Source organism: Sparus aurata, chromosome 2 (assembly GCF_900880675.1).
Source record: "Sparus aurata chromosome 2, fSpaAur1.1, whole genome shotgun sequence".
In the NCBI taxonomy this organism is placed as follows: domain Eukaryota; kingdom Metazoa; phylum Chordata; class Actinopteri; order Spariformes; family Sparidae; genus Sparus; species Sparus aurata.
The window spans coordinates 35,011,395-35,032,381 of NC_044188.1; the positions used below are offsets into that span (position 1 = coordinate 35,011,395).

General features: G+C 41.4%; 1 protein-coding gene across 10 annotated transcripts in view; it reads left to right on the plus strand.

The window, feature by feature from the left end:
• The window catches only part of sez6b (seizure related 6 homolog b), a 437,962-nt gene that overhangs the window by 300,434 nt on the left and 116,541 nt on the right, over positions 1-20,987 (plus strand). For all 10 annotated transcript variants that reach the window (XR_003981115.1, XR_003981113.1, XR_003981114.1 and 7 more), the window contains one exon: positions 10,570-10,766. Coding sequence is in view for 7 of the 10 variants with exons in the window: in XM_030393151.1 (XP_030249011.1) it covers positions 10,570-10,766 (197 nt within the window). In the remaining 3 variants the exon portion in view is untranslated. The remainder of the gene's footprint in view (positions 1-10,569; positions 10,767-20,987) is intronic.

A 20,987-nucleotide genomic window follows, 5' to 3' on the forward strand; every position in this document is an offset into this window, starting at 1 on the left:
AAGAAGGCATAAGTACTTTTTTAATCTGTGTAAATTGGTTTCAGTATTAATTTTAGTTATTTCTTACGTTCGATGAGCACTAGCAGAATACAGCAGGTTACTTGCAGGCTCCACCTATTTCAGTCTGCAGGTGGACGAGACGACGGATATTATAGCGACGAAAGAATTGGTGATGCTCAGTAGGTCTTAAGTTTTTATGTTGACTAACATTAAGTAAACGATGTAAGCCTACCAACGTTGATTGAAACTAGTTAAGAAAAATGTTTGCTTTATTGTGATGCTTTTTTTTCCAGGTTGTTCACAGGAGGGGAAATCATCAACCGTTTTACTGGGATGGTGGAGGTGGCAAAGCTAACACCATCAGTTCTGCCATTCAGGCCTGGATACAGAAGAAGGGCCTGGATGTGCAGAAACTGATGGGGTTTGGCAGTGATGGCGCGCCTGTGATGACAGGACGTGCTGGACATCATCAGAACAACGATGAAGAACAAACATGAATATTGCACAGGTTTACCTAAGGCTGGCCACAATAAAAGGCCACTCTGAAATGTGCAGTTTTGCTTTATGGGGGGCGTCTGGGGGGATCAGAAAACCAGTCAGTATCTGGTGTGACCAGCATTTGCCTCACATCTCCTTCGCATAGAGTTGATCAGGTTGTCGATTGTTGGCTGTGGAATGTTGGTCCACTCCTCTTCAATGGCTGTGTGAAGATGCTGGATATTGGCAGGAACTGGAACATGCTGTTGTATTCGTATCGTATCCAGAGCATCCCAAACATGCTCAATGGGTGACAGGTCTGGCAGGGACGTGCACATGATTATAGAGGGGCAGGGGCTCAAAGTCAGAAAAGGGCAGTATATGCATTTTTTTCGGAGCCCTCCGGAACAGCTACGCAGGACTTCTATATGTCTGGCGGATGCCGGAGCACGACGCAGCAATTCAGCTGAATTTCGCACTGAGCAGACAGGAAGTCAAGCGACAAAATAAAAACGTAACATCCGGTTACTTTTTTTTCAAAATAAAACACTCTGTGTTGACACCTGTTGGGTTTAAATCTGTTAAGAAATGAGACACGGACACGGAGATTGTCTTTCTAGGCAAAGGGGAAGAGCAGAAGTCAGCACACAAAGTCTGAGCTTCCGAGTTCCAATGAGCTGCTCTCCCCAAGCATCTTTTATTCACCTACAATAGGGCGTAAGCGTATATGATTGGCTCTTTGACAGTACATATGAGTCATACAGTTGTTATGCATGATGGAGAAGTACACGTACACACTTTCGGACCTACGGCCTTCAGCATATATCCTTCACACAAACATTCTTATGATGTCCACCAAATGTTATTCACACAAGATGCCATTCGAGGCCTTGTGGTCCCGCTGGAGGGTGAGTGTGTTTCTTCACAGTACTTTTCCAGGAGCTCGGTACACTTCCACAAACATATAAAGGAAGACAAGCAGGTTATATCAATGCAATGCAAGAACGTTGGGTTTACCATGGACCCGGTCAGAAATGGGGAAAGACCAAAAAACTCTGGCAGCGGTCAGCATGAAACCATTTTGATAATCAGGTGATTGTATGCAGAATGCTGCAACTCATACAGTGGTTTATACAGATAAATAAATAAATATTATCAGCTTAATAGTATTTCAATACGGGGGGGCGCGAAAAAAATTTCTGTCCTCTAGGGGGGGCATGACAAAAAATAATTGAGAACCACTGGTTTAGGGTGACATAACTTTGTCACTTTCCAGGATGTTTGGCCAGTCAGGATCTTAATCACAACACAATATAACATCACCCATATGATTATTAACAGTCAGCAGGTACAATTTTTCAGAGAAAAGGTTTAAATTTACAAGAGGGCACCGGGTGAAACACGTTGGAAAAAACACACAGGCATCATCATCATGAGCTGTACCGTCACACCACTTTCGGATCCGCAGCGCCGGCTTGAATTGATAGTCTGGTGCGGTATATTACTGTATTACTGTATACTGTATATTACTGGTTGTTGTAAGTAACCTGAATGATTCATTCTTTACTATTCCTGGTACTGTATAGTTAATAATGTACATGCTGTTCTAATAACTGTTCTCTTGGTCTCTGTTACAGGACTCTGTTACAGAACCACACACACACACACCTCTATACATCTTTCACACACATTTCACCCCCATAGACACTCATCTGTCATACTCACACCCTCAACCATTCTTAATCAACAATAAAGAAACTAAAGGGAACATCTGTACTTGTGTATTCTAACCAATACCCCCCAGTGGCTACAAGTGATTCAATCCAGTTTAGTATAGATTCCTTACAATAAACCTGCACAATGGTAACATTTTATAAAACCTACAGGGACCAGTTCAAGGCCGGATTACCCAATGGGCTTTATGGGCACAGGCCCAGGGGCCCACGTGCACCTGGGGCCCACGAGCCAGCACTTCCAAAAAATAAAAAAAAGACATGATTTCTGTCGGTTTAATATCATGGGGGGGGAATGGCACACAGTGAAAGAACTACACCATAAGTTATTTTAAAACCGATTATTATTGTCATTACTGCTATTTGTATAATTTCTACAAGTCACATTTAAATTGAGTGACAGCGACCATCCCGCCCGGACCTCGCCGCTTCCCGGGGCCGTGGCCTGGCGGTGGAGGGACGGGGTCCCCTCGCTCCCAGCGCGACTGTCGAGCCTGTGTCGCGTCACGTAAAATGCGCCAGGGGTCTGCGGTGATGTTGGCAACCCACGCGTCATCCCATTCAAAGGCTGCAACAGGCGACTCATCGAACTGGGGTAAAGTTAGTCTCAGGTTGGGTGTTCGGCAGATATTCACTCGGGTCCAGCCGTGACTTTACTGAGGTTCACCCAGCAGGAGGACGGTCATCTCACCTCACAGAGCCGCGCTGAATCCCTGACAACTGATTTAGGGACCGTCATTAAATTACTTCGCAAATATATATTAATACAAAATAATTGCAGTTTTTTCAATATCTTCCATGTCATGTGACCCAGTGACAGTGGCAGCAATTTCTATAAGTTAAATGAGACACAGCTCTAATTATTGTACTTTAGTGCTTCAATGTCAGGTGACCCACTGACTTCTCAAACAGATTCTGTTTCCATTAAAAATCTAAGAAAATAATGGAAAAGTGTTCTGTAATGCTCAAGAGGTTAACACATTTTAAAGCAGCAATGTCAACTTCTACACTATTTTGTCTCATGTCTTAGATTCTGATTCTGAAATTCTTTTTTGATTGATTTTTTTTTCAAAAATCTCTCCAGTACTCACCATTTAAAGGGTTATTGTTCAAAATATTCCCCCGGAACCCCCTAGTGTTGCTATGTTACCAACCCAGAGCACTGCTGCTAAAAAAAAAATCTAGGGGAAACAGTCAGTGTGTTTACATGCACAGCTTAGTCAGATTACAGCCATAGTTCGACTATGCTGCTCAATTGGACAACTGCAATTATCCGAGTATACATGCCGGTGAGAAAATTGAATTACTGCCGAAAGCATGTCATACCCCGGTACGCTAGGTGGCGCTGTGCCCATTTCAACTAGTGTTAACGGGTCCACCTCCAGCCGACCTCTTTACGTCACCAGCTGCCTCAGCATTCAAGAAAGATGGCGTACGAAGAGCGAGACGAAGCTACATCTTTGTACACTTCGTATATGGTGTACATGATAATTACACAAACTAGATGCACAATGGCGCTCTTTCTTGCGGTGATTCCGGAGGAAAGACGCCGCCGCCGTCCATCTACTTCCGGCTCACGGACACGGGGAAAAATCTTGCGCCTGCGCAGAACGCAAAATCCGATCCGATCCGCTGGAAACGTATACATGCAGGAGTTAATGCGACTTTCAATCGAATAATCTACGTGGGGTAATTTGACTATGAGAAATCCGATCCGGTCCGATTTTAGTCAGACTACGGTGTATACATGCATCTTAAAAATCCGATCATAGTCAGACTAACGCAGTAATTAAGTTTTCTTGAGTGTCATGTAAACGCACTGACTGTCTCCAGTTTACTAATACAATCTGCTTACTCTACAAACCAGCAGCAGGACACCGCCGCAGAAAGGTAAAACACTGGTGTGTGTGCGTGTTTGTATGCGTTGGCCATCCAAGAATTGTGCCCAGGGGCCCCTGCACTCTTGATCCAGGCCTGGACCAGTTGTTTCAGAAACTCAGTCTATTTTGACACTTATAATCTTTGAGTAGGATATCATGGGAAATTATTTCATAATAAGAAAAATATATTATAACACAAGACTAATCCTTCAAGTAACCTGTTGCTAGCAATTACTATCATAGTTTGTGCTGAATGAATACAACATACAGGACTGATGAAAAGAAATTGCATTAACAAATTATTTTGATTTGTATGCTATAAAAAAAGATTTTTTTATCAGTCTGAATCAGGGCATAAGGCTAATCTTCCTGGAACAATAGATATAATAAACAATAGATAATAGACACAAATCTTTCCTGGATACATCCAGTGCAAAAGGTGTTTTTGTATGGCTACAGTATGTATGACTACTGTTTAGCAAATGACTATAATAGAGCATGTCTTCTCATGCGTTCTTTCAAGCTTGTGTCAGCACTATCTGTAGTTGCTGGCTGGCTAGGCCTACTTGGTGCCGGATGTAAGAAATGGGTGGTGTGTTAAAATAAAAAAAGACAAAGTGAACTGTATCGAGGTGGGTCGCCAATTTTGTTCCTGAAAACACTGCTCTGTAAACAACGTATCTGAGTCAAAGTCAGCAGGAGGAGAACTAGTTAGTTGTTAGGTGGGAAGCAGAGTCCTATGATGTGTTTCGCTAGCAGAGCTAACAGCTAATGGCAATAAACACAGCAGGAGTTTCTGGTCAGGAAAATAAAGTGTTACAAGTTTTTTTGTACTGCTTTTAATTTTAAATGGCAGTTGGCAGTTGGCAAACCAGCTCATAGGTGCATTACTGCCATTTACTAGACTGGAGGGAAGCTCTGCAGTAAACTGGCAGAATAAACATTTAAAAAATGTTAGGTATCAGTTAGTACTTTGTTGATGTACTTTATAGCAATTATTATTTAGGAATGATAATGATAAAAGCCCTTCTTTATTTATCATACCTGTTTCAATCTATATGTACATATTTGACTGTTCACAGTTTATTAGTGTCTGTGCATAGTACAGTAGGATGCTTGTCCTTAAATGCAACACTTTAAATGACTGTCAATAAAAAAGGTTTAACCAACAAATATTGATGATAAAACAAAGTACAGAAACAAGATTTTGATTTGGGACAGTTTGCGCTCAGTTAGAATTGTTTTTCGGGATGGTTCTGTTCTGTTACGGTGGTGAAAAACAGAAAGTGTGGAGCCCTGGTCTGAATGTATGTGGATGCTATTATAATGTAGTACCTACTTGGATCACCTGAGGACAGCTCTGCAGATCTCCATGAAATCCTGCTGTATAGTGTCTTGCAAAAGTATACCCCCCATTCTCAGTTGGAATGAGGTCTGGGCTTTGACATTTCACTGTTTCTCCTTAAACCACTGAAGTGATGCTTTAGCAGTGTGCTTAGGGTCATTGTCTTGCTGAAAGGTGAACCTCCCAGTCCCAGTCTCAAAATTCTGGCAAACTGAAACAGGTTTCCCTGAAGAATTTATCTGTATTTAGCATCATCCATTTTTCCTTCAATTCTCACCAGTTTCCCAGTCTCTTCCAAGGAAAAACATCCCCACAGCGTGATGCTGCCACCACCATGTTTTACTGTGGGGATGGTATTATTAGCGTGATGACAGGTGTTAAGTTTGCGCCAGACATAGCGTTGTCCTAGATGGCCAAAAAGTTAAATTTTAATCACATCTGACCAGAGTACCGTCTTCCATGGGTTTTGGAAGTCTCCAATATGCCTTCTGGTGAAGTCCAAATGCGCTGCCTTGTTTTCCTCTTTTTTTGGCCACTCTTCCATAAAGCCCAGCCCTTTGGAGTGTACAGTTAAAGTTGTCCTATGGACAGATACTCCAATCTCTGTAGTAGAGCTGCCCAGCTCCTTCAGGGTCATCTTTGGCCTCTTGGTTGCTTCTCTGATTAATGCCTTCCTTGCCTGGTCTGGTAGTTTTGGTGGGTGGCCCTCTCTTGGCAGGTTTGTGGTTGTGGCATAATTTTCTAATAATGGATTTAATGGTGATAAATGGGTTGTTCAGAGTCTGGGATATTTTTTTATAACACTGATCTGTACTTCTCCACACTCTAACCTGTCTGGGGCCGGTCAGAACAGGGGTATATATACTGAGATCATGCGACACATTGCCCACAATGGATCTTATTGAACTAATTATGTGGCTTCTGAAGTATTTTTATCAAAATCCATTTAAATTGCAGGTTGTAAGGCAACACAATAGAAATTATGCCAAGGGGGGTGAATACTTCCGCAAGGCGCTCTACATGATGGATTTCTGCAGCTAAAGAATTTGGAATGTTTTTATTCCTGAGGCTGGTCCAGATATTTCAGTCAGAACTTTGGACCAAAAATTGAAAACTTATGAAAATTGTTCCTTGACTACATTTGGATCAGGTTATGGTCAGGTCTGATTGTTACAGTTAGAATTCAATAATCAATTTGTTCAGTGGAATGTCTTTATAAATTTATGAATAAAAGTGTGAGTGTGTGTGTGAGGCTAAATGAGTGTCTACAGCTGAAGAAGAAAGAGTTCTTCATTTTCTTCAGTTTCTGTAAAAAAAAAAAAAAAAAAATCCAGAATAAACATTTCTGTCAGGCTTTGCCATGTGTCAATTCAATCCACACCTCCTGAACCTTTGATTTTCCAGCATACCCATAATGATTAATAGTTCAATTCCAGGCTTGCTAATGAGTATTATCAGGAGCCGCTAGTGATTAATTAGCGACAGCAAAGAGCATGTCACTGCTTTATTATGGCTAAACCATTTTTTCCATGCTCCAAATCTTTTCTCTACAAAGAGATAGCTCAGCCCCAGGTGACATTTTAAAGAGCTTTGAGGTTTTTAAGAGTTTCAGCTGTTTAGGCTATGGGCTAATCATAACAAGTTGTAATTAATGTTTTTTCTTGTAAGTTTGAATCCGTCAACTGTGAACCTCATATCAAAATGATTCAATAGTTCAACTCCCAAACGACATCTGTTAACAAAACAACATGACCAATGCTGCATACACAGGGTTGGGAGGGTTAATTTAAAAATGTAGTCCGATACAGTTACTAATTACCTGTTAAAAAATGTAGTCAGTAACGTAATCCAAGTACCACAATATTAAAGTAATATAACTTGATTACTTTAAGTTACTTTTGGATTACCTCAATGCACATGCAATTAAAGACTTCCTCTAAGGAACACATAAAGCAAATTAAATATTTAATTAATTGTAGGGTATGTTAGATTTATTCAGTTTTATTCATTGACTACTAACTATTCAGCTGTATTCAAGAATTACATGACATATTACAATAATAACAATAATAATAATAATAATAATGGTAACAGTTATTATTAGTGTTATTGTAACTACTAGGCCTATTTCTAGTAATAGCAGTAGTAAAACACCCCCACATATAGGATGTGTGTCACTTATTTGTCCCCCAAAATTACCCATACAATTTCCTAATATAATCATGCTATTTTAATACCTTGTTGTGATCTAAAGTGTTAGTGACCCATTTCAGTCACTGCAGGTGTTTCAGGCAATTTTGTAACGTACAAGCCTCACAAGGTGGCAGTAGCTACATTTCAAGTGTCTATGGGGCCCTCGCAAGTCAACAAGATTTCCACGATGAAGTCCGTGCAAATGTTTCACAATAAAAGCCTACTAAGCTATTTATGCTGGAGGACTTTAAATTTGAGACGGACACAGGAAGTGTTGAGTTTGTATTAACAATGTAATGTCTTAATTTTAACAGGGCAAACGGGAGCGAACCAAAACGAGACTTCAAAACTACCAAAAAACCTAAACACGTACCATCCCGGTCACCAGCAGCAGCACCACCCACAGACCCAGTAGTAGTACCTAGTAGCAGCAGCAGCAGCAGTAGTAGAAACAATGATAGTCCGAGTCTGGTTAACAGGCTAACTAATGTTAACTTTAGCTAACAGAATTTCTGTGTAGCTAGCTAACGTTCGCAGTTTCGCTTACCATTAAATGTTTCTTTAAATTAGATGTGGAGTCCTTGGACGATGGCAGTGTGTGCACAGCTGGGAGACATAGCTTGCACTGTGCAGTGATGTTGTTCCCTCTTACTTCTTTAGAAACAAAGTAATGGCGAAATTTCCACGCAGTGAAAGCATTTTTTTCTCTAGCGCTCGAGTCCATAATGAGCCGTCTGGCTTCACTTGAGAGCAGAGCGTCGTTGTGACTGACTTGTCTGAAGTGTAGTAATGTGTGCACGCGTGCATATGGCATTGCCGCATTGGCAAGTGTTAGATTCATTCATTCACATTTATTCATCATTTATTATCATATATTTTAATTGTAATCCAACTAATAATCCCAATTTTTTTCCAAATGTATCTGTAATCTGATTACGTCTTTTTTTTCTGTAACTGTAACGGAATACAGTTACTGTTTTTTTGTATCCTAATTATGTAACCTGTGCATACAGTTGTACCAGACCTTTGTCTTACACTTGTAGCGTGGTTAGGTTCAGGCTACAAAACTAGTTTGGGAAAAAAGATGTGGTTTGCGTTAAAATGTGTTTGATTATGTTGTGTACAGTACTGTATATGTATGTGTGTTACTATTTTCAGTACCAGTGTCAGAGCTGAGAGCTACACTGTGAGCTGTAGTTTCCCTTCCAGTTAACACATTAATTGGTTGTCACAGCTGCAGTGTCTCTAGGCTAATTTGATTAGGCAGTCAGGCTGACTGAGAAAGCAGCAGCAGCAGGACAGCTGGCCTGTCTGCTCTAAATAACGAGCCAAGAGACATTCTTACAATGAAGAGCGCCTCCAGAGGATGAGTGACCCTGACAGGAGCAGCAGATGATCAGGTTTTTGTGCTTCAAGCGTTGTTGATTAGGCTACATAGTTAATTCATTTAGTTATTTGTCTGTTGTAAGTGTAGATGGTATAAGGCCATGATGGGCCAGGTGGAAACTGGAGTCGATGTAAAGAGGGTGGAGTGTCACTGCATTTCAAACACTTACGAAAAGAGACTGCAATTGTGTGAGCTAATAGCACAAGAAATGCAACCAACAAAGCCAACCAATCACAGGCAGTGTAGGGTGTGGCCCATAGAGTGCTGAAGTCACGTCCCTTCCAGTGGACCCCATGGGACCTTATTTTGGAAAAATTTTGTGTGAGTGTGAGTGGTGAAAGATAAATCCTTTTTTTTTTATCCCACTTGAATTGTGTTGTGAACTACACATGATGATTGTCAATTTAAAAGATAATTTTTAAGTCAAAAAAGTCACAGTTGATTGTGATCTATGCTGTCCAAACAGAACAGTACAATGACAAGGAGAGACATAGTAGAATGCATTTATACTGATTTCCATTGGCATATCTGGGACTTTGACTTTCTACACAAAAATAAAGAGTAAAATGCTAACATGGTCACTTTCAGTTGTGGACAAACTCCATAATTTTCCATAAATCAACACAGAAGCACAAGATCTCACCTTGTCTATAGTCTCATTATTATCATGACAATGATCTCATCAGTAGCGGGGAAATAGGGATTCTGCACATGAATGGTGTATAGCTTTTCTCAGTAATAAATCACCTTGATTTGACCTGGAGTCATGTGGCCCACTTTTTACAATTATGGTCATTTTAAAAATGCAAAAACACCTTGTGAGGTGGTTCTTTCAGGCACCTCTCCTCGGCAAAACTTTTATGTATTCATGTGCAGTATTTGTATAGAGGTGGTGTTTGACCTATAGGTCGTATTACATCATTCACTGCAGGACAGTTTAAAGGTGAGAGCATGGAGTGAAATGCATTTCTATGCACTTTTTTCATGCATATGGAAGAAGCTATTTTAAAAAATACATTTAAAGGAACAGAACAGTTCACCCAAAAATGAAATTTTGTCATTATCTACTTAACCCCCATGGAAAGTCAACATGGGGCTGAGTAGTCAACACACCATTTCTGGAGTTTTACAGCAAAACAGGTTGGCAGCTTTCTACTTAACTTCTTTTAGAATGTAGAACAATAACACGAAAACTAAAAAATAAAATGGCTCTATACAGATCGAACAGTGTAATCCAATTCGACAGAAGACCCAAAATCCCAAATTTATTTGAAATGACTTCATTTACACTCTCAATGCTTTGAGCTTATCAGCTAAGATGTAAACTTTGCCTTTAAAGAGGGAGTAAATAACGTCTTTTCAAATCAATTTGGTATCCTAGGGGTTCCAGATTACTCAATGTTTCACTTGACTTTCTATCTGCATGGGGGTGAGTAAATAATGACTGGATTTTCATTTTTGGTCGAACTGTTCCTTTAAGTACCACCAAATTCTAATGCTGGCTGAGCTGAAAAATAAATGCAAACATGATTCTGTGTGTGTCTCATATTTCAGGTTGAACATTGGAAAGAATGACCTGGTGACGTTTTATGATGGAGATGACCTCACAGCTAAAGTACTGGGTCAGTATTGGGGATCGAAGTCTCAATTTAAGCTCTACACCTCAAATGCAGATGTCACCATCCAGTTCCAGTCTGACCCAGCCACCAACATCTACGGCTACTGCAACGGCTTCATATTTCGCTTCTTTGGTAAGCCATTTGCTTAACCACACAGAGATTCAAACCTCAGGACTCATCAGGGAGCTCTGCCACCTACTGTTTAGCGGATGTTGAAATTTTAAGGCAAGTAGCTGCTTAGTTTAAATTAATCAAACTGTTAATGGTAGCTGAATATCGAGTTGTGCTCAACTTGACTATTTTCATGTCAAGTGTTCAGTATTCAGAGATGTTAAGGCACAGATGATGTAAGGTGCCACTTCAATCATGCGAGCATAAAGCAGTAGATGTAAGTGCATGGACATGAACTCTCTGATCACACATGCTTTTTTGATCCAAAAGTGTGACAGTGCTGGGCAAATGGAATATAAAGTAGATCACAGAGTGTGGTTATCAATACATAAACCCTCAGGCCATCACATGCCTGCTCTCAACGGTCAAAAATAGCTAGGCCAATGCAGTAAAGCATGAGAATATTCAAAACACAGTACCACAAAACTGCTGTCTGAGGGTTTTTACCAGTGTTGTGTAAAGTACCCAAAAGACATACTTGAGTAAAGGTAAAGATATAGTGTAACCCATACAAATAGTATTTGAGTAGTAGTTTCTGATATTAAAATGATCAAAAGTAATTTCTTGCCGATAGATGTGATTTGTTTTTTAGTACTTAGTATTCACTTAAGATTAACTCATCTAATATGTGTAGAGGTGTGTCTGGTTATTTTGTTGTAGCCTGGCAGTGTGTCATGGCTCTGCCCTCTGAAATGGCACTTCTCAGATCAGAGGCAGCAGATTTTATTCACGTGTCCCGAGATATAGTGAACAGAAGGATAAACCCTTTGTACAGAAGAAAGCAGATGTGGACAGCAGATACTTGAGGAATCACTTCTCATTTACAGATCAATGCAGATTTTGGATTTATGGACTTTCCTGTTTTGCAAATATTCAGTGTTATCTTTTAAGCTGAATCACACACAATTACAAGTTGGAGAGTGTTAAGTATATATTTTTGAGTATCATTCAATTATGCCTCATCTGAATGGACACTGCCTGATAAAATAATCATTGATAACATTAGCTACATGTTTCAATATCCTAACTTAACCATAATATGTGTGCCACACCCTTCATCCTTCCCTGATCTTAACCATTCTGGGGTACAGTATAATTTTAAGAATGTTAACCTGCTGTCAATAAATCTAAACACCTTTGAAGGTTTACAGGGCAGTAGTTTAGCATCTACATGTAGTAATAAAATTTTTTGTGAATCCTAAAAGAAAAAAGCACTAATAGATGTGGTTCTAAATGTACTCATTTACAATAGATTAGTATAATATGCATTTAGAAATTCCATTATATTCATATACATATTTACAAAGTTTAGTTTCTACTTTCTAAGGCCTTGTCCACATGGACCAAAACGATATTTTTTTCCTCCCTCTTCCTTAGCATTAATAGGTGTTTTGCCCAAAACACCTATTAATTGACAGCGCTGAATAGAGTTTATTGACAGAGGAGACAGCTTGTGTCAGGGAGGGAAATTACCAACCGCCACCCACCAAGTGTGGGTGAATTTGTGTGCTGGAGGGTGAATTGAATCAGTTTACCAGCCACTGTGGCAGGTTCAGGCCAGTCAAATCTGATCCAATTAATCTTAATGGTCGATATCTTGGTTAAGGCATAACAGTGCACTTTCCACAACCCTAGAGTCAGATCTGGTCAAATTAACAATTAATAGTAACTTATTTGATTATGAAACATTTAATTTTAAAACTTCATAATATATAATAACAAAATAAAAAAAATGGAAAAAGCTGGAAACGAGCTGATCTAAAAAAATTTTTTTTAAAAAAGCCATTTTGATCACTGGTCACAGTCTACACAGATTACCTCGGCTCTCCTCGCACAGTTACCACACACGGGCTTGTGGCATTTCAAGGGTCCGACGTTTTGTTCCGTTTGCAGCTCTTTAGGACCGGCACTGCCTCTGGTTCTGTGTCTGCTGCTGCTGCGGTGGTTGCTTTCCGCTACTGCCCACATTGTGTTGACTGCAGCGGCCCCTTTCCCCTCCATGTATTCTGCCCTCAGCTTCTCTGCCAGTTGCTGCAGGACTTTCCTCCGGGCTCTCCTGCTGCTGGTGCACTCCTTGAATAAGGTGTGGGCATTGATCCCAGCCAGGTTGAGGATGTTATAGAAGACCGCCACTGGCCATCTTCGCGTACCACCTTTGAAGGAGTACGCCCTGGCATCTGGTCCGGGACGTCCTCGCCGTACTTGGTGTTGTTGTAGTACACCACAGACTCTGGTTTTGCCTTTTCCCCACTAAAGGTGCACACACCTGTGTGCACGGTGCTCAGGTTGCAGACATTCTACCTCGGCTTTTCCTGGTACACAGTCAGAGTCGCATCACTTCAGTACCTTTGTGTTGAACAGCTCCGCTTGCTGTTTCAGGGAGGTGGGAACTCCCATTTTTGCTTGCCCTTGGTTCCAACCAGGCTATATAATACAACTATTCATTAATTAACTTACAAGTAAATTTGCAAAGAAGCACAAAAAATGCAACAATTAAACCCCACGAAATTGTGTGCGGTCAATATGACCGCTTATGGCCGAAATAGGTAAAACATATCATATTTCCTTTTCCTTTTGTGTAATTTATATAAAAACTATTCTAAATGAAAATACAGACACTTTCAGGAAATGTCATGTAACAGCGGTATTGCATTTTTTTCATTTAACAAAGTTATTAAACATAGAAATTTGAAAATGCACAAAATGACCGTCTTGGCAGTTCTAGTGCTAGCAAGCCTTCATTTGGACTCTTCACTGCTACTAATTATTAGGAAACCTCAAGAGTGCAACTCTGATCCATTGTGTGATAGCGGAGCGGAGAGTCAGCAGCTGGATTTTCACCCACGGTCATTAGTATTAGCAGGTGTATAGGCAAACAAACAAACAACAACGAACATTTTTCATTGCATTATTACATTTGTGGGAAGTTATTACAATAAAGATTTTCACTCCCCCACAAACATAATAAATCCCTGCAAACGTAATAGTTATTAAATTTGTGGGAAAAAGCATGTTACGTTTGTAATAGGCAGCGGCTATTACGTTTGTGGAAAATGTATTACATTTGTGGGTTTATTACATTAAATGCTGCAGATTTGTATTACGTTTGTGGGGTTATTACGTTTGTGGACATTATTACATTGGTAGGAGTTACACACCAGCATACATTCACACAACACCACACCCCACTACACCGGCCTTCCTGCACACACCTACATCCAATCAGCCGGCATACCAACCAGGAAAATACAATCCCACACCAACACGCAGCCCAGAGAATGAGAACAACTTTTTATTTAGAAGAGCCCTGCTGCGAAATGATGTGGAGTGACTGCACTGTGCTAAACAGTTGCACAGTTACGGACATTTATGGTGTCTTTGTATATAGTGTGTGCGTGTGTGTATGTGTGTGTGTGTGTGTATGTGTCTGTCTGTCTCCTGACAGGACAGTCATATGTTAAATTTGCACCAGGATCTTTGTTACATTCACACATTTAAATATATATGTTTTTTAATAAAAACAAAAGCTTTCTGAAAGTGATTGCAGCCACTTGTTTATTTTCACTAAATACAAATTGTTCACAACACTTTCAAAATGACAATAAGTAAACTATTCACAGTCTTGGCCAGTCTTTTGTTAAGGGTCAAGGTACTTTGTGAGCACTCTTCTCACTCTCTTTTCCTCCCCCTCGTTACAGTCCATGGTGTGGTTGTTGCGTTGTATAGACGGCTGCAAGTGGTTATCACATTGTTTTCAGGGCTCTAAATTAACTTCTTTGATTACAGAATTTCCACTAGCCAAATTTTTTCTCATGGTCCTTTACAGCCTTGACTTTAAAATTATTAGTTCCCACCACAAAATCGTTTGTTTTGTTTTTTTCTTTTGCGTACATGCAGCAGTCCTCACAAAACATGACGACATTTTCGTGATCAAACACAAGCCATTCACGACCCATCAGCCATTTGGCATTGAACTTTCTTGTTTTCGTTTCGCACGCATTGTTGTTGATATTCTCAATCTCATCCCCTGCCTCCTTCCTCTTCTTGCCCCCAGACGTCTGTCCAACCAACCACTGCCGCATTTAGTTTAAGTTTAGGCTACTTTTTAATTTATTTTAACTAGCTCCCTCCCTTCTTTTAACAGTTTCTGCTCCGTTCATTCATTCTTTTTCTTCTTCTTCTTCTTCTTCTTCTTTGTGTTTTCTGTTTCCATGGTTTCTCGCGCTGGTTGGTTGCACTGCCTGCGCGCAGCCAATGGGCGTCTTATACGTCATCACGTAGCATCACAGCAGTGTGCATGGGAAATATAGTCAGTACTGCCTAGCAGGGTGGGAATTTCGTCATTTTAGGGGCAAGGCCATTTGGCCTTCACTTTTTCTTTTTTTTTTCAGGGGCACCAAGGCCACATGACAGGGCACAAAGGCCATTGAGTAAAATTTGTTGATTTACCTTTCAGACTGATACCATAACATCCTAATTTGTAATAAGACATGGATTATGTATTAAAATATTTTTTTATACTAATATCAAGTTAATGTTACATTAGAAAAAAGTTTTTAAGAAGGGTTAGGGTTAGGTGATTTTTGTGATACTACACTGAATATTAGTGTTATTGAATATTTCTCCCAATAGACATTCCCCAAAATTATGGCAAAGCACATTTTTTCCAACCCCCCAAAAATTGTAGAATAACAGCAGGAGATCATTGGTGTGTGGGGTGATTTGGGTGACACTACACTGAATAATAGTGAAGTTATTGAATATTTTTTGTAGTTTCTCTTTTCAGTGTTGCACTTTGTGGACGGTCCCTGCACCGTCGTCTAATAGACGGCTGACCATAGAGACAAATGTTAATGTCCAGCCCGGAGGAGCACTCGTTTTGATGAAAATACGGTTGTAGGTCGTTGTCTACCTTACTACGGTAGGAAAGACCTGCCATTTGTGTTTTAACAAGGGTTTACTTATGAGTTATTGATCCAGGAAGTTCGAATCTGTGAATATATTTCCAACTTTACTGAACTAAATCCTACCACATAAGTCAGTTATGTATCATATCAAAACCGGCTGAGCTCGCTTGCTGTGCTGTAAGTGTCGTTCTTCAGTTTTGAGAAACTGCTGCTGTTTGAGAGGCTTTCACGTGAAATCATCGTAATGATGAGACTCCACCTGTGCGCACTGCGAACTCACTGAAGTTACTATGAGTGAGTACTGTGCACTCGGGGGGCTGTAATTCACAATAGAACATTACGCTGTCCGAGCTAGGGGCACAAAGGCCACTGTGGCCGTACGATGATTTTTTTTTTCACGGGGCATCAAGGCCAAAGTGCAGGCCGCCGTGAAATTCCCACGCTGATGCCCAGGGAGCGAGCTCAGTAGTAGAGCGGCTCTGACTGACATGATTGCCTCATGCATCCCCGGCCAAACTGGCAAGTAAGTTTTTATTAACACCCACCAAAATGATTTTTAATCCACATTTGGTGGGATGGCGGGTGTTAATTTAGAACCCTGATTGTATTGTTCCCAACACAGAGTGATCAGCCACAGTCTCCTTACTGTCTTCACAAAGGTTATGGAGAACAAAGCAAGCGTAAATGACATGGGGAAGATCCTGCAGATTGATGTCCATAGGCCTTTTCAGTGCAGCTTTGAGGCGACCAAAAGCACACTCGATGACCATGCGTGCCCTACACAAACATTGACCAAAGTATTGTTCTTGAGGTGTGGAGCCACAACTGGAATATTCCTTCATCAGGTAAGGCAGCAGAGGGTAGGCTGGGCCACCAAGAAGGAAAATTGGTAAGGAGGAGTGGAGGAGGAGTGAGGAGTGATCTATCCATAAGTATGAGTTGAGCTTTGAATTAGCAAAAACTTGTGCATCGTGTACACTCCCAGGCCACTTTATCAAGACATCCATGAATCTGAACTTGTAGTCACAGACAGCCTGTATATTAAGGGAAAGGGAATTGCCTTTCCTGTTGATGTAGTCCATGGAGTTGGTAGATGGCTGCTTTATTTCGATGTGGGTGCCACCGACTGCTCCCAAACACTGTGACATGTCATGAGCACGATGGAAGCCCAAACCAGATATTCTGCCTCGGACTCTGTAAAGGGCAGCTTAATGTATTTTGGACCGAGATGGATAGCGATCGCTTTAACGACGGACACAGCCCACCGCGACACGCCAAATAGGTTAGCAGTCTTCCGCAGCTGCCCTTCGTTGCTAAAGTCGTAGAGCGTCAACACAACCCTTTTTACCGTCTCAATTGGTGCCCTCAAGACTGTTGTTTGCCCTTCGATGTACGGACAGAGTTCTTTGCTCAGGGCAACGAGAGATGCTCTAGACATGCGGAAGTTCTCCTTCCATTCATCGTCCACAACAGCGCCATTGAGGAAGTTGTCCCACCAACTGCTGGTTCAACCTGGTCTAACCCAAAATCTTCTCCTGGTTGCCCTCCTGGTAGCCCTTCGCGGTGGATCTAAAATGATGTGGGGTATGCGGTTGTTCAAAATCCTTTGTTGCTCAGCTGGTGGCTGAGCAGCATATTAGTTTGCCCTAGTAACCCTAATATGCCATTTCAAGTGGCAGCCAGTCACAGCCATTTCCATGTGTTTTTGTGTGGTTTTTTGGTGTCTTTTTCTCCGTGAGTCTCAGTCCGAAGTGTGCACCTATGGATGTACAACTCCCGAGACTATGCATTTGTTTATTTCTCTTTCTACAACCAATTAAATAAGCATCAACGGACCCTTTCAGCCATGGCTCCATTGTTTACTCTCGGGAGCAACTGTTATCACTGTGCAACATGAAGGTACTCCCCGTGGAAAGACCGGAGATCCCCGAGGAATTAAGGAGAAGGAGAAGGAGCTGCAGTGCTGGAACGAAGCTCCGGGAGAAGAAAAGATGGTATAAACCCTGTATACCATCTGTCATTATGGGGAACATAAGATCTCTCAATAATAAAATCGAGGAGCTAACGGCGCCAACCAGGCTGCAGAGGGAATATCGGGAGTGTAGCCTCATGTGCTTCACAGGGACTTGGCTGAATGAACTATCACTGGACTCACAGGCCACTTTGGATGGATTTCAACACGTGAGAGTGGACAGAAAAGCTAAGCAGAGCGGTAAGAGGAAAGGAGGGGGTATAGCGATGTTTGTGAAGAACAGATGGTGTAACCCAGGACACATCAGGGTGAAGGATCAGTACTGTAGCAGAGACATTGAACTGCTAGCGGTTAGCATTTGGCCATATTACCTCCCATGGGAATTCTCACATGTTATCGCGATAACTGTGTACATCCCCCCATCGGCTGATGCAGCTGCAGCCTGTAAGACCTTACACACTGTTGTATCTCAGCTTCAGAGATCGCACCCCCAGTCTCTCCTCCTCACCTGTGACTTCAATCATGCTTCCCTGTCTTCCACTCTCCTTAACTTCACACAGTATGTGAAATGCCACACCAGAGACAATAGAACTTTGGATCTCATGTATGTGAAGTACCAATACTTCCCCCCTCTTGGCCGTTCTGACCACTACCTGGTTCATCTGTCCTCTGCTTACATACCTATGGTGAACAAACAACCACTCACCAAAAAGAATGTCAGGAGCTGGTCTGAGGAGACCAGTATTTCACTGAGGGACTGTTTCCACACCACAGACTGGGATGTGTTGTGTAAACCTCACGGGGATGACATTGACAGCCTGACAACTTGCATCACGGACTACATTAACATCTCTGTGGAAAACACTGTGCCCACCAGGAAGGTACAGTGTTTTCCTAACAATAAACCCTGGGTGACCCCAGAGCTAAAAGCCCTGCTTAATGAGAAGAAGAGGGTTTTCAAATCTGGGAACAAGGAGGAGCTGAGGAGGGTGCAGAAGGAACTGAAAAGGGGGATAAGGAGAGGCAAAGACAGTTACTGCACAGGTCACTTTCTCACCTGGAGAGCACCAGGAGCACTGTGAGAGTCATTTTTTTTTACTTCTACATCACAAACCGCAACTGTGTGTCTGATGTGGTAGTCTGCAGCACGGGGGCTCCACAGTGTACAGTGCTCTCTCCTTTTCTTTTCACACTCTACACATCTGTAATCTGGATTACAGGAAGGTCATCAACAACTTTGTCGCCTGGTGTGAACTGAACCACCTGTGCATCAACTCCAGCAAGACAAAGGAGGTGGTGAACAATGTGAGATTGTAGGCACTGGTAATAATGCCACCTGGTCACCTTTCTTTTGATATTCTCAATTTGTCCTGGAAAAGTAGAGACTAGGACAAATGGACATCAGGGAAGGGGACAGTCATGTCAGTGAATCCCATATCCCTATATCATTCAAAAAATGTTTTGCTATACTTGGATGTTCTCACCAATTTAAAGGTAGGCCTACTAGGCCTATGTGTAAGAATCAGAATGACACTGATGGCCATTAAGGCAACTGAAGACAACGACCTGTTGCATGGGAGCGAGCAGCCAATGGCCAGACAGCATGGATCTGGCATTAGTTGCTTTGTAGCTGATAAAGTACTTTGCAAATGGCAACCTATCCAAATTATCAGCCCTGGGACAGCTGGGAGACTGGATGGATTAGCGACATCTTTGTGGTGTGTTTGGTCCTGTCTTGGATTGCATTGGCTTTTCTGAGGTAACTTAGCCTGCTTCCCTGGAGCTGGCATGGGCTTTTGACATTTTTATAAAAAAGTTCTGTCATATGTTATCTAAGGCCTTAAAAACATCTGGAATACATTTTCCAAGTGTTGCCTGCAGAATGTTTTTCCTTTGTTATCATAAAACATTGTGGTAATGTTTTAAGGAAGAACATTCTATATATGTTAATTCAACAACATCACCAAAACATTCTCAGAATGTTGCAAACAAAGTGTTCTGCCTGTCACGATCATATGGCTGCAGTGTATGTGTGTGGGTGTTTTTCTGTGCTTGTGTGTTTGTTTTTCTGCAGAGGTGCATAGGAGAGCTGGGCGGAGCTGCAGCCTCCAGACCATAACACGCACCGGCAGCAGATCTGCAATCAGCGCCCGCTTATATGCCCTTGTCATCGCGCCGCCTGCTGCCAGATGATTTTGTGAACCTCACGTGGTACATGGCTCTGTCCCTGAATAACGTTGATGATCCCAGTGTTTCCTGTGTCTCAACTAAATCTCGATCTGTCTCCAGTGTCCTTAGTGCCCGACTGCCCGCCACTCCGCGCCAGCGAACCGCCGCACCTCTGCAGCACCGCACCTGTTCAGCGCTCCTCTGAGCCACCGGCCTCTGCGCGTCTTGCCAGCCCGGCTGCGGCGCCTCCAGCCCCGCTGCCTGCGCTCCACACTGCTCTCCAGCCACATCCAGCTCGCTCCCTCATCTGTCTGCTCATCGGTTTCAATAAAGAACCTTACTAACTGCCCTCGCCTCGAGTCTGCTTTTGGGTCCCACCCGATTCTCCAGCGTAACACTACCTTTGTAAACATATCACATTACAGGATTGTTGTAGAAAAAATATTTTGTGAACTGAGGCCTTAATAACATCCCAAAAACATTTTCCAAGTGTTGCTTACAGAATGTTTTACCTTTGTTATCATATAACATTGTTTAAATGTTTTATAAAAAACGTGATATAATCTGTTCTTCCTTTGCTATTTTGTAACATCATGGGAATGTTTTATAGAAGAACATTCTATAATCTGTTACTTTAACAACATCACCAAAACATCCTCAGAATGTTGCACCTAAAACATTCTTCCTTTCTTAACATTTAACGTTATAGGAACATTATTTGAAATGATAAACATCCTTAAAATGTTCTTTGAACATTAGATAAAAATGTATTTAACAAAAATGTTTTTTAAAACAAGAACTTGTAGGGAATGTTAGCCAACGTTGTGGGAACATTTCCTGTTATCTGGGTTACAGAGAATCAACTGAATTGCTTTGTCTAACTGATGCGTCTTAATGACATCTTTTGCTTGCTGGGTTCCCTTTAAAGTCAATGGATCTACTGATGGGAAAAAAAAACATTTAAAAAAGGGGACAATTTAGTGCAAAAAAAATGAAATCATCTGATTTTGAACAGATTTCTAGAAAGATCTCTTGTCATGAACCAAAGTATTTGGCAATGACATCATGATGTTTCTGACTAAACTACACATCACCCTTCTAAGCTCAGATCTCACATCACTTTTCCTGATTTTC